The sequence below is a fragment of the Vulpes vulpes genome, chromosome X (assembly GCF_048418805.1).
Source record: "Vulpes vulpes isolate BD-2025 chromosome X, VulVul3, whole genome shotgun sequence".
Taxonomy (NCBI): Eukaryota; Metazoa; Chordata; class Mammalia; order Carnivora; family Canidae; genus Vulpes; species Vulpes vulpes.
The window spans coordinates 8,976,918-8,991,686 of NC_132796.1; the positions used below are offsets into that span (position 1 = coordinate 8,976,918).

At 39.4% G+C, this 14,769-nt stretch overlaps 1 protein-coding gene across 6 annotated transcripts in view; it reads left to right on the forward strand.

Annotated features, from left to right (window-relative positions):
- Positions 1-14,769, forward strand: part of FRMPD4 (FERM and PDZ domain containing 4) — a 563,800-nt gene that overhangs the window by 367,404 nt on the left and 181,627 nt on the right. For all 6 annotated transcript variants that reach the window (XM_072743797.1, XM_026015297.2, XM_026015299.2 and 3 more), the window contains exon 2: positions 935-1,051. In XM_072743797.1, the coding sequence (XP_072599898.1) occupies positions 935-1,051 (117 nt within the window). The remainder of the gene's footprint in view (positions 1-934; positions 1,052-14,769) is intronic.

The window sequence follows — 14,769 nt, forward strand, 5'->3', positions numbered from 1 at the left end:
TGCCTTAAGAGCAAATGTCTACATTGGGTGGGAGGTGGGGTTGAGTTGCCCTGTGTTCAGGGGAATTAAATGTTGCCTCCTTTTAGGAAAGCTAACATCCAGTCTTCAGATGCTTGCTGCAGGGGCCAGCCCCTGGCTAGGGAGAGCTGCCACTTTCACTTGTGCATATTGTGGGTGTTGTACCTGGTGTCCCCTAAAATGCTCCTGGGTGCTATACACAGATCCTGAGTGCGATGCCCTGGAAATGTTAGCATGGCTCTGCCCCCCACATTTCCTGACCCCAGTTTGCAATCTGCAAGTGCCTGGAAGATCTCCTAGGCCATCCAGAAATTCACATTGGGTGGGTGGACCAATGATGAAAGATGTTGGTCAATCCCAAATCGCTACTTCATATTTCCTCTTATGATTTTGCTCTGAAGCAATTTTGGTTGTGTTGAGCAAACAGAAGTCCTGAAGGTCCTCGGTGTAGAGGGAATGCAGGCTTCTAGAAAGTTTACATCTACACCTTGATATTGTGTGTGATAACTATTTATCTGCCACTCTTCTTAATGTCTGGTATCAGGAATGTGTAATGTCATGGAATGTGTGCAAAAATTTTGTTCAAAATGTGTATTGTGTCCTTAATAAATTTATTTAATCTTTTCTGAGCCATTTGTTGTTTCCTCTTCTCTAAAATGGAACACATTAATGGAATACACGTACTTACTCATGGGGTGTCTGTGAGGAAGGAAGGAAAGAAGGAGGATAGTGTAAGGAAAACTGATGAGCATGGTACCTACAGTAAAACCACTCATTATATTTATTCATTTAATCAGCTGAGGATTTAGCTCACAGGTGAATGGGGCAAATCCTATAGTCCTTCTGGAGTCTGTCTCAGAAGAAATGTTCAGGTGTCAGGTATAATGATATTTTTCTTTTTTTTTTTTTTTTCTAGCCACAGGACGAAGTCTTCTGGCTGGCCACCTCCCTCGGGAACCTGGGGCTTGAACCAGGTGCCACCCTATGGATGGGAGATGACTGCGAACCGGGATGGCCGAGACTGCTTCATCAAGTAAGTAGAGCTAATGGCTTAAACTGTGATATCTTCTCCATCTTCTGTGTCTCTATTTCCGACCTTGACTCAGAGAATTAACATACTTATATTCGTAGGCCATTAATCAAAGTGCTTAATCTCCTCTGACTTGTATGTCTTGTGACATGCTGTTGCTTCAGAGTTGGTCACATGCCCTGTTAGGCTGATAGTTCTTGGTACAGTAAGGTAATTCCGGGAAAGAGCAAAAGTGTTCATTAGTCAATCCAAGGCCAGTTGTCCCCACTGGAGGAGTGTCATTTCAATTGCCTTGTAGAAATGGTCAAGACAGAGATGTTACTGGGTCATTCATTATAAAAAACATGAGCTAACAGGATTATATGTGTTCCTTTTGCTGACATTGGCTAAGATTTTGGACTTGTGTGGTGCGTTTTTTATTTTTTAATGGGATAAAATGTGTATAATGTAATGGTAAATTTTTTTTTTTAACATTTTAACCATTTGGGAGCGTACAGTTCTGACACTTAACTACACTCAGAACATTGTAAAACTGTTAATCGCTCTCCATTTCTCAAACTTTATCATCATGCCCAACAGAAACTCTGTTGAAAACTACCTTCCCATTCCCCTGCTCCCTCTGGTAAGCTCTATTTTACTTTCTTTCTGTAGGAATCTACCTATTGTAGATATCTAAGTGAAATCAAGTATTTGTTCTTCTGCGAATAGCTCATTTCACATAGCACAGTGTCCTCAGCATTGATCCGTGGTGTGGTTTATATAACAATTTCCTTCCTTTTCAAGGCTGAATAATGTTCCATTGTACATATTCCATTTTACGGATAGCCCTTGTTTGTGTAACCATTCATCTCTCAATGGAAATGTGGGTTGTCTGTACCTTTCGGATCTTAGGAATAATTCTGCTGTGACCGTTGCTTTGTAAGTATCTGTTTGAGAGCCTGCTTCTAATTCTTATGGGTATACACTTAGCAGTGTAATCACTGGATTTATGTTTACTGTTTGGGTAAAGAGTTTTGGAGGAATCAGTGGTTGTAGTTCTCTGGTTTTTTGCAATTGTCTGAGATGAGTTTTCATATTGCACTTTTCAAAAAAGCAAGTGTCCACCCTGCTTTCTTTTACAACCTATGTGGAATATTCTTAAGTATGAGGATTTTTAAAATAACTTTTAGACCAGCAAGCATGTCCGATCCTAACCGAACACAATTGAGTTGATACTGGACACCAAGGGAAACATTGTTCAGACCACAGCTGCATTGCATTTCTTTGTTCTTGTCAATCTGCCTGTGGACTGATAAGCAAACAGGGCTACTCGGAGGTGGAGTTTCTCGTTTATAAAGATAAAATTATTCCTCAAGATTATTTTTTGGGATTTGGTCTTTGCATAGCTCAGCACCTCCACATGATTACGGGAATGATCTGTGTGGAAAACATATGAACGTTGTGCTTAGATTTCCAGTCTTTGTCACTCAAATCTCACCTCTCGAATTTCCTGTAATGGGGAGAGCAGCTCTCTTCAGAGTACAATTTGTTACTGATGGCCTGGCCTTTTGGGAAGTTTCAAGTTGCCCTTGAACATGACCCACTACAGGGAGCCTGTGGGCAATGGTCTTCTAGCTCTTCATGGCTTTCTTGAGGATGTGATACCATAGAAACTACTCTGGGATTGGCCATGGGAGTAAAATCTCCCCAAAAGCACAAAGACTGGAAGAAAGACCAACAATTTTGCTTATATCCTCGATTCTGAGTTGTTCACTTTGAACAGTTTACCAAGTGCTTTCTATTGCTGAAAAGATGATATTTTGTCATATTGTGCTATTTTATAGCATGGTTATGAATTCATGCAGTTGGCTCAGTTCAGGTGGCCTAGATGCTTTGACTCAAAACAATAAGAATTTCTGTCAAAGAAATGCACTTTCTAAAAGATTCAGATTATAAATGTATTGAGGTATATGTTAGACTTTTTCAAGAAAATGAATTTTTCTTTTTCCTTGGATTGGGGCTCCCATACATTCCAAACCATTTGATCAATAGATAAAAACCCAAACCAAGGCCTGTTGTTTGTAGATGCCAGGTGTCCCAGCTCGTTCTAGCCACATGCATTTCTCTTTGTATTCTTGACATTTTTAAGGGCAAACCCAGGTGTGAATGTAACATTTACACTGGCCTACTGTCAGCTCTTAAAACCTATAAGAATAAAGCAGCAACTTCATAGAGAAAGCTACACAGATTACTGAATAGCAACATTAAAAACCGTTGTTACCAGTGCCACTTTTCCCAATCTGTAAGATTTTTTTTAAGTATGTATGTATGTATGTATGTATGTACGTATTTGAGACAGAAGGAGAACCATCATAAGTGCCTGAGCTGGGATAGGTGCAGAGGGAGAGAGAATCTCATGCTGACTCCCTGCTGTGCACAGAGCCTGATGCAGGGGTCAATCTCAGGAACCCAAGTTCATGATCTGAGCTGAAATCAAGAGTTGGCCGCTCAACATACTGAGCCACCCATGTGCCCCTAAATCTGTAGGATTTTTTTAGTGGAAAAGTAAGTTTCCACAGTTCTCTTAGACTCATTGTTTTCGGATGTGAAGAACAGTACTTTTTTCGAAAGTCTTTGTTCTTTATCACTAGTGAGTTTTATAATGAATATCATCCTGATGGGTCTTTTTTTTTTCTTATCTACTGAGTACTGTCGATTACAAAGAAATACTCTAATTACTCAGGTTTCTGTGGAGCTCTAGTTTGCAGTGTGGAGTATTTATCTACTCATTAGTTTTGTAAGTTAAAAGAACAATTTGAAAATTAAGCTGCGACTAGTAATTAGCACCTTTGCATTTAATTTCTCACTCTTTTACATATTCTCTTTGAAAGATGTTAGATCTCTTCTTTTTTTATCTTCTCTTAGGATCTAAATGATATCTCATATCAGACAATTGGTTTTGATGGTGGCATAACTACTTTCAAGTTATTAATGAAGCTATGGGAAGATCCAGGCTTCCCTTGTTCAAAGTTAGGGTCTCCTAGCTCAATAATGAGCTAATTCTATCTTGATGATTCCTTTAGAACACAGCCGAGGGAAGTTAAATGTGTTTAAATTTCATCTTCCTTTTCCCATCCCCAACTATTTAGAGTAGAACCAATACCTGATATTTGATTTAAAAAAAAAACTGGTAATACATAAAGTTTAAAAAAGACTTTAATGTCATTATGCACATATTTAGTGCCCATTTGTATAGTATTATATGTTCTGTAGACTACTGTTTATCAACGTTTGCTGCACATTGAAATAGCTTCAGGAGCAGTAAAAAATCCTGATGTCTTATTGTCTTAGTCTCCTTGGGCCTTTATAATGAACTGTGAAAGAGTGGGTGACTGAAATACAGAACTTTATTTCTCACAGTGCTAGAGTCTGTGAAATCCAAGATCAGTGGGCTAGTGGCTCAGCTGTTGAGCCTTGGCCTTTCCCTCAGGGTGTGATCCCTGGTCTTGGATCAGTCCCGCATTGGGCTCCTTGCAGGGAGCCTGCTTCTCTCTATGTGTATGTTTATGCTTCTCTCATGAATAAATAAATTTAAAAAAAATAAAAAAAGAAAAGGACAACAGTTGTTGGTATTGTCAGAAAAATATGAAATACATTTGTTTGAGCAACTGAGAATATTCTTTAAGAATTACGGGAGATGTCAAAGAAGAGTTGGTCAAAAAAAAGAATTGGTCAGTTTCCTATTATTACCATTTAAGCCAGGGGAAATGAGAAATTCGGATAGGAAGAGAGAAACTGGACTGGAAGGAAAGTCTCAGGAAAGAATGTCCTTTTAAGAAATGAGTGAGAGAGCCAGAAATGGAAGGAAAGAGAAAGAAGTATAAAGAATTTGATGTGCACTGCCATGCTTGCTATAAGAACAGCATCAATAAATAAGAGTTGTTCGTGTGGTTGTGGCTGTCGATGCATAAAGCTTAGATAGAGTTGTAGATAGAAATATTGATATTGGGACGCCTGGGTGGCTCAGTGGTTTAGCGCCTGCCTTTGGCTCGGATTGTGATCCTGGAGTCTCAGGATCAAGTCCTGCATCGGGCTCCCTGTGTGGAGCCTGCTTCTCCCTCTCCCTGTGTCTCTGCCTCTCTCTCTTTCTATCTCTCTCTCTCTGTGTGTGTGTGTCTCTCATGAATAAATTTAAAAAATCTTTTTAAAAAAGAAATACTCATATTACCATAGCTCTTGATTCAGATACAGATGTAGTTGTGGATATAGGTATAAATGGATATAGAAGATACATATAGATGATCCCTATGTGTGCATATAGGACAGTACATATAGAGGAGTATAACCTTGTCTGCCCAGGAGCGTCCTGGTTTATGAGTATTGCTCTGACATAATTAACGGACAGCACCTCCTTTTCCTCTTCACATGATCTAATTTTGGATAAAACAAGTTTAGAAAATCATTGCGAGACCAAAGATTTCATTAAACCATGACAACCGACCTGAGAGATAGTGAGCTACATTGGGGAATTGACTTTTTGAGAAAAAGGTGAGATTCGCTGGAACGGAGATTGCCACATCCTCTGGATAGTCAGAGTAGCATTTGTTCCACATCATCAGACTATAAAGCCTCACTTGTCTGTGCTTTGTAATGGAGTCTAATGCATGTTAAGCCTCCCATATTCCATAGCCTTCATCACCACCCCTGGAATCACCCAGCCCTATTAAAGTGTGTCCAGCTCTACTCACCTCCACCTTTCCCTGGCTTACCCTCCCCATTCAGCATCATTAGAAATGGCCCATCCACCTGGTCATCTGGTCATGCGCTTCCTTGAAAAGCACTCCTTGCCCCAGCCAACATGCCTCCACCAAACATTTATTGAACACAAGTGTATGCTGAGGATACCGAGATTAGTAAGACAATGTCTTACCTTTTATGATCTTAGAGTATGGTGCAAGCGATAGGCGTGCCATCATTCTCAACTGTGCAAGGTCTGTTTAACTTCCTCAGAGACATAAAATATATGTCATAGAGACTAGGGAGCACTGTGTGTTCCTAATACACCATTTTTTCATTAAACGGAGTAAAAACACTCTCGTTGGCCTGTGCAAGTGGGGAGGATTCATGTAAAAAAAAATGTCCTTCATAAATTTGGAACTTTGGCTTTTGAGGATTGAACAGAAAATTAAAACATGGTCAAAATAAATATTAGAACACTGTTGGCAAGATAGATGTTTATGAACAGCCAGCCCAGTTGGAGTCTGGGGATAGCAATCGGGGGCGGGAAAGGAGACTGGAGGGTCATTGCAAAAATACATGCCCTGATTTTTCAAGTTCTACATTTGAGAACCTTGCTTTTTTTCCCCCTTCTTCTTTTCTTTTTTTCTCCTCTTCTTTTTTGGCCTGTTGGATTTCTGGATACCTTCACCCTGTGAGTCTACAAAAAGTAGCCCTGCTTGCTTATTGGACAAGACACACTGTTCTATTACTCTGCCAGCAATTCCCATGGTGGGCAATTAAACTGAGTCACTATCTTCTGAATGCAAGAGAGTTCAGTCCCGAATCCTGAATAGTGGAGATTCATAATGAGATGTGGAAACTTCCACTTTGTTCTCCAGTGTGGACATTGCCAGTCTTGGGAGTAGTTTAGGCATTCCCATCTTCTAGCCAGTCCAGTGGTCAGTGTGAAATGCATCTTTGACTTATCTAGCTCCAGAAAAGAATAATCTAAGGAAATTTAATCAGATTATGTCTTCCATCTCTCAGTTTTATTAATAACTACAAGCAGAATAGTCAAGTCACCATGATCAACTGTATTATCATGGAATAGAGAAATAGCAAATCCTTACCCCATCCTTCAGCTGGAGCCACAGAGTATTTTCCCTAGGCTTTACCTAGTATAATTCAAATATCCCCAACAAGTCACAAGCAACTGATTATTCACAAGTATTATATGGTTCTCTTAAGGTTATTTTTGAGGTGTTTTTCCCTTGATTTTCACCCCAAGATTTCATAAGAGAGTCTGCCTCATATTCTGTGGATAAATCCCTCCATTTCTCTCTCATCAGTTTTTTTTTAAATCTTTTCCTTTTGTAAAAAATTAAAGTTGTAAAGTTGGATTTGGATATTGGCGGTAGCACCCACTATCCCCTGTATTATTTTCATATTTGAAATAGACATCAGTTTCCTGCTTCATCAATCCGACATTATTAATAGACATCCAACAAAGGACAAATGGATCTGAGTGATTACATAAGTTGTCACCCTTTGATTCTGGGAATGAAATGCAAAAGTTTTTTGTGGAAATTGAAAGGTGTGCCAAGGATGGAAATAGGAGAGATTTATTTGAGTTGGGTTGCTATATTATTTTGTGACTTTTTAACTGTAGAAAGAGTTACAAATTGGCATTATGTTAGAAAAGAAGCAGTTTGCCTCATTTTTTGTGTTTGTGATGAAGAATTCTTAAATAAAACATATTGCTTCCAAGCATACACAATGAATTCTTCATAAAATGCAAATAATTGCCTCATGGCAAAAGCAAATGCCATTGAGTTAAATGAGTTCCTGAGGATCCCAAGCATCCATTTAAGCGAGGGAGGTATATTATAATTTTGGAATTGGAGGAACAAAGTAAAAGTGATAATATCATTACATGCAATGAAAGGTAATTACGTCCTGTCAACGCACCAGCTTCCCTGGTTGAACGTTAGGGGCTGTTTATTCCCTTCATTGGAGCAGATTTGTTTTCTTTTGGATCTGACAAAGCACCTATCTGCTGAGTTAATAATTACTGCTCCCAGCTGGAAGGTACGTTTGCAGAGTTGATGGAAGAGCTTTGAAAAGTAAGGCTCTGAAATGACTCTATCATTCCTGTTCTAACTTGGCATATGGCAAAAAGAGCTGCGCTACACAGTCTTCTCCTGTATCAGAGTCTGTTTCCATTTTCTTGTGTATTTGCTCTAGAAATGTGGCTGGTTTACTTAATGTGTCCATCTCTCTTGTATAAACCCCTCAAACCCCTGGCTTTTTTTTTTTTTTTTTTTTTTGGTCTAGGAAGCCAAAGAATCTAAAGGTTTTGTCGTTATCTGAATTACCTTGGGCCACTTAACTACAGAGAGTTGGCTTTTGCCCGCTTAAGGGAGCTGTGGACAGCAGGCAAGGTGGTGAACAAGATCCATTCCTTCTTCTCCTGAATTTTTTTTTTTTTTTTTTTGCAGCCTCTAGGGATATACATGAATTGGGTCACAGAGGCCATTTAGGATCACAGGGACAGCCAAACCATGAAAAAGAGAAGCACCTGGGTGACCAGGTTTCTGTCACAGCCTGTAATTGAAATACTAGCTTGAGGCTGCTACCACCTCTTGATTCTTTTGAGTGGCCTTTGGAGCTCTTCTTTCTGGATTGAGCCAACCCTTGCAGAGAGCAATTTTGATGTCCTCGCCTAAGGCTGGGGCACAGGCAGGAAATTTTGGCCTCTGCCAAATGCCAACTGGCGGCTGTGGGTGTTTTTGCCAAGTAAATCGGCTGAACTGAAGAGGACATAGTATCACCCTTGTGGCAGGTGTCTTTATGTCTGCACTCCTACAGAAGAGGAGAGGAGGGCTGAATATACAGTGTCTCGCTGCGGTGCTCTAGGGGACCGAGACCCCACTCCCTGCCAAGCCCTTGTCTTCTATTGCTTCTCAAAGCCTGAATAACACCTTGTTATCAATGGCCATTTTCTGGAGGAGAGTCTCTCCATTGCAGCACTGGTGAGCTGTGGCATTACTTTTCTATGCCGGTGGACACACCGATCAGCCTGAGTCAAGAGTAGGCTCTTGGTTGTTTCATGGAGCGTGCCACTCACCTGCCCCAGGAGCTCATGGTTGACAATAGCAGTTCAGACTGTGATGGCCAGGAGAGACTCTCTCAGAAGACTAGTTGATCTTAAAGGGTACTGGTCAGTACAAAGGGCCGACCCCAGAATTGTCAGCACCCGTTGCCAAATGAAAACGGAGTCCCCTTCCTCAAAAAACAAGATAAACATGCTCAGGAAGCTCCTAAAATCTACAGGTTTTCCCTTTCCTTCGTGCTCTGCAAATATTTCATAATTTTGTATTGGCCATTTAACACCATTCTAAGAAGTTAAAATTAAAAGTTTGAATTATTATCATGGGTATTATTGATCATCCTTCTATGGTACAAAGTGAGCTTCGTATGCAAATATAAGGGCTTTTCGCTCAATATGCAGAATTGGCGAAGTTACACGATTTGTATCTCATAGCTTATACATTTTATACCTTTTGCATTCCAACCTGGAAAGTCAAACTGGTACACAAAACTAATTTCACTTCTTGGCGTGAATGCACTCTAGCAAAGCTCCCTACTTTTGGCTTACTATTGGGCACAGTAGAATTGAAAGTAAAAGGAACTATGTTTTGTCCTAGCATTCGCTTTTCTTCTGTCATAATTTTCAGTAGGTTGATGGCCAATCCAGGGAAGGAAGACAAGTCAGAAAGGATATGACAAGATTGCTTGATCATTCATGTTTCTTTGACGAGTAAAGATTGATTAACCTTCAGCCCCCACCTCTTGATTTTTGTTTCTTAACATTTTTTTCAATAAAGGCCAAGCAAGGAGGACAAATTGCTTCTAGCTATTGACTCGTTCAAAAAGTCATCTCTCTGCCCTGTTAAGGATGGGTTTTCTCACCAAAAGATTCACACTTTTCTTCCTCCACCCATAGCCTTTATTTCTTTGTTATTATTAGTTTATTTATTTATTCATGAGAGACACACAGAGAGGTAGAGACATAGGCAGAGGGAGAAGAAAGTTTCCCTGTGGGGTACCCGATGTGGGACTCCATCCTAGGACCGTGACCAGTCCTGATGCGGGACTTCATCCTAGGACTCCATCAAGGATCATGATCTGAGCCAAAGGCAGACACTCAACCACTGAGCCACCCAGTTGCCCCCATAGCCTCTATTTCTGTAAGCCAAGTCAGCAAACCTCTTCTGTAAAAGGCCACATAGTAAATATTCTAGGCTTTGGAAGCAATGTGATCTGTGTCACAACACAAAGCAGTGTGACTCTTCCATTGTAGTGAATGCAGCCATCATAAATATGTAAATAAATTGATGGGGTTTTTTTCTAATAACACTCCATTTACAAAAAGAAATCAGTACCCACAACGGTCCTATGGCATGTAATTGTTTCCCAAACTGTTCCCTATAATATCTTCATTTGATCCCATTCTTGTATTTCTGATTCACTATCTGATAAATGCATAAAACCCTCCCATAAAATGGGAATCTGCCATTTATTTTATGTATGACTGAAATTATGGCAGACATTGGTAAAGTGACTTTTCTGAGGTTGTATTATGAGTAATGCAAACTTCCATGGTGTTTCTACTGTCCGCAGGAACTCCTTGCACAGCTCTAACAACCATTACCTACCTCCAAAGAGTGTGGTAGGGTTATTAACATCATCAAAACCCAACAGAGAAGTAAAACCTTCCCTATGTGAATATCGTGGCTCCCCCTCCCTTGTGATGGGGGCTGAGGGAAAGGAGTGTGCTGATCACAGGCTTTGCAGCTGCGCCCACCAACACCCAGCACCTTTGTGGGAGGGGCTGTAGGGGAGGCAGTGATAGCAACAGAAACCCAGTCACAATGGAATGCCAAATGCAAGTGCAAATAATTATTAGGGATGTGAAAATTACATAGCAACTTGTTGTCACCAGTGGTCGACAGAGAAACAGCCGCATTATACTTTGAAAAAGTTAATTGTCCATAGTGTTTTGAAGTCACACTGCTCATTTTACTGGAGGAATTTTATAAAGCTCCCAAATAAAAGTCCCCAATTCATTTCTGGTGATGTTCTCCTCTAAGTTATTCTCTTGGCTTCCGTGATACCACCCCTTCCTTTTTTCTCTAAAGCCATTCCTTCTCTTATCTCCTCAGCTAGTTCTTATTTTTTAGTTCAACGATTAAAGTTCCATTTCTCGCCGTACTAAGCCTACATTTCTACTTAGAACTTCCAAAATATTAAATGGATTTATTAATTTCATTATATCGATACCATTTAATTTCAGTCCAAAAATTCCTGGAAACTCATGATGGTTCATCTGCAAATTAATCAGGGTTGGTTTTCACCACTAAGAATATTTTCTGAGCAACAGTAGCTGGTTAATAAATATTTGTTACAAAAATGTTCAGGTGTATGTATATATGAATAGATGGGTAGATGAATTAATGGATACATGAATAGAACTATTTCTTTAAAGCAATATGTTTAGTAAATTGTTAGAAAAAATGATGATCGATAAGTCAATGACTTAAAATAACCTGTTAACTTTCTGCTTTAGGAAATTCACTAACAGAATTTGAACACATTGATAAAGCATGTATTTCCTAATAAAACCTTGAGACCTTGATAAATCATCACATTCTGGTCACTGATTCATACCTTATTGTGTCCATTTATCAGATATTCAAAATTCAGAAGGTAATGAAGGTGAGTTTCTAGGGTAGTGTAATTACATTGTAAGGCACAGAAATTGGGTGATAAAAAACTAAAAACTCTTGGGCTAAGATCCCAGCTCTTCCTAGTACTAGTTGTGTAATGGTGGGTAATCGTTAGGTACTGTGGGCCTGGCCTCACATTTATCATTATAAAATAGTGTGTTTGAACTAGAAAACAGTACCATTTGGCAATTTAGCGAGTTACAATCAGCAGAAAACTTTTAACAAATTTAGCTTTAACTATGAAACAAATTTTTTGGTTTGTATCACTAAAACATAGCAGTAAGATGCTCATAGCCTAGAGGAGCCTAAGACGGTAGGAGTACTAAATGTGATGCCATATCCCGGATGGCATCCCAGAACAGAGAAATGACATTAGGTGTAGAACCTAAGGAAATCTGAATGAAATGTTAACTTTAATTACTAATAATGTATCAGTATTAGTTCACTGATTGTGACAAATTTACCAGGCTACCATAAGATGTTAACATTAGTCAAAACTGAGAGTGCCAGATGAATGGGAACTCTGTAATTTTCTTTTTTTTTTTAATTCTATTTATTTATTCATGAGAGACCCAGAGAGAGAGAGAGGCAGAGACATAGGCAGAGGAAGAAGCAAGCTCTATGCAGGGAGCCCGACGTGGGACTCGATCCCAGGTCTCCAGGATTAGACCCTGGGCTGAAGGCAGCGCTAAACCGCTGAGCCACCCGGGCTGCCCAAACTGTAATTTTCTATAACAGTACAAGTGTTCTACAATAAATTGGATATAAGAAATACTCACAGTGGTGGGATAACAGTCAAAGAAGCTTTATGACTTCACTCTCCCACATAGAAACTGTTTCTATATGGAACACAACTTACCTTTGTGAGAGGTCTCTAGACCAGTTAGGAAGTAATGTACCCTAACCAGTAAAAAGAAAGAAAAACTTCCAGTAACTGGGTTATTAGTTCAATTCTTGTTTTGCATCCTTGGCCATGTTCCTCCCTCTGTGTGACCTAACATTGTGCAACCAGGAAGATACCTGTGCTATGGATTCTTTCTTTCTTTCTTTCTTTCTTTCTTTCTTTCTTTCTTTCTTTTTTTTTAAAGATCTTATTTATTAATTTGACAGAAAGAGATAGAGAACACAAGTAAGCAGAGGGACAGGCAGAGGGAGAGGGAGAAGCAGGCTCCTTGCTGAGTAGGAAGCCCGATTCGGGGCTCAATCCCAGGACCCAGGGACACAAACAGTGCAGCATATCACACATCCAATGTTCTAGCTGGTTTGGGGGCTCCCTCCAGGACTGTAATCTGTCTCACCTGCCTTGGTGTGCTGATTGGTCTGAAAGTGTCATTTGGAAGCTGATGACACCAGATGCTATCACTATTGCATCTTAGAACTACAGTTCCTGGGGCTGGTGTCAGCAGGAGCAAGAGACTGTGGGCTTCTGAGAAGAAGTAGGAATAAGCTGCCCACTGAATTTAAAATGACTAAAATGATATGCACAGATCCAGAGAAGAAACATCCTCAGAACATGTTTCAATCTGGGCTGATCAGGAAAGTATTTTTCTAGACAATGCCGGTGTATAAAGGCTGGAAGAGATTTTTTTTTTTCTTTTTTCTCAAATGCCTGTCTCAACAACAACAAAAAAATGTAGCATACTAAGAAACAAGGACATATGAACCATGCAAAGCAACAAAATTAAATGTTTTCAACTGACTCTAGGGCACCTGGGTGGCTCAGGTTGGGCGCCTGCCTTTAGCTCAGGTTGTGATCCCAGAGTCTTGGGATCGAGAGCCATGTCGGGCCCCCTGCAGGGAGCCTGCTTCTCCCTCTGCCTGTGTCTCTGCCTCTCTCTCTCTCTCTCTCTCTCTCTCATGAATGGATGAATAAAATCTTTGAAAAAAAAGAAAGAAACTGTCTCTAATATACATCCATGTGCATGGCTTTGTTTTACATGTCAAAATACCGGTCATGAAAATGCTCAGTGAGCCAAATGAGAACAGTTAGCAACTAAACAAAATAAGGAAAACAATGCATGAACAAAGTGAGAATTTCACTAAAGAGATATAAGCTATAAGACACTCCAATTGGAAATTCTGGTGTTGAAATGAAAGGTATGCTGGAGGAGTTGACAGCAGACTTGATGAGGCAGAAAAAAACTGGTGTGAAATTGAAGACAGGTCATTTGAAATGGTGGAGTCAAAGGAGCGAAAAGAAAAGTGTAGTAAGAAGAAAAATGAAGAGAGCCTTAGAGATTGTGGGACCCGAATCCACATTATATGCATTAGGGAAGTTTAAAAAGAGGGTCAAAAAATAAATATAAAAAGAGGGTCAGAGATGGACATAAATATTACTTGAACAAGTGGCTGTGGAAACTTCCCAAATTTGAGGAAAGGAATATACATAGTAATTGAAGAAACTAGACTCAAATAACATCAGGATACGTCCAAGAAGACATATAGCCAGTCAGATGATAATCAAACTGCTAAAGTTGAAGGCAAAGAGAGAACCTTAGACAGGAAGAGAAAAACAGCTCATCACACACAAGGAGGTTTTATAAGGTTATAGGTGGATTCCTCTGTAAAAACATTGTAGACTACAATGTGTGAAATGATATATTCAAATTGCTAAAATAAAAAATAATTTTCAACCAAGAATAATGTATCCAGGAAAACTGTCCTTCAAAAATGAAGGAATTGGGGCACCAATTGGGCTCAGTCCGTTAAGCATCTGCCTTTGGCTTAGGTCATGATCTCAGGGTCCTGAGATTGAGTCCCACATTGATTCCCTGCTCAGGGGGGGAGTCTGCCTTTCCCTCTACTGCTCTTCCTGCTTGTACTTGCTCTCTCTATGCCAAATAAATAAATGAAGTCTTTTTTGAAAAATGAATTAAGACATTCTAAGAAAAATTATTTAAGAAATGGTAAAAGGAGTCCTTGAAAGTGAAAGAATGTATACCTTAATGCAAAGTGAAATGAAATTATAAAGTTCTTCATGAAAGGAGAACATAAATAGCATCTTCTATTAATAGTGTCTCCATGCATCAATTCAGTTTTAATTCCTGTATAGAATTTAAATGATAAAAACATTAATAAATGACAAATCTATGCAAATGAATATACAATATTGAAAAATGTGATTTGTGATATCAGTAACATAATGTGCCGGGGCAGTGTAGAGCTGTTTTAGTGTTTTTTTCTATGCAATTGAAATTAAGGTTTTATCTGTTTGAAATAGAATGGTATAATACT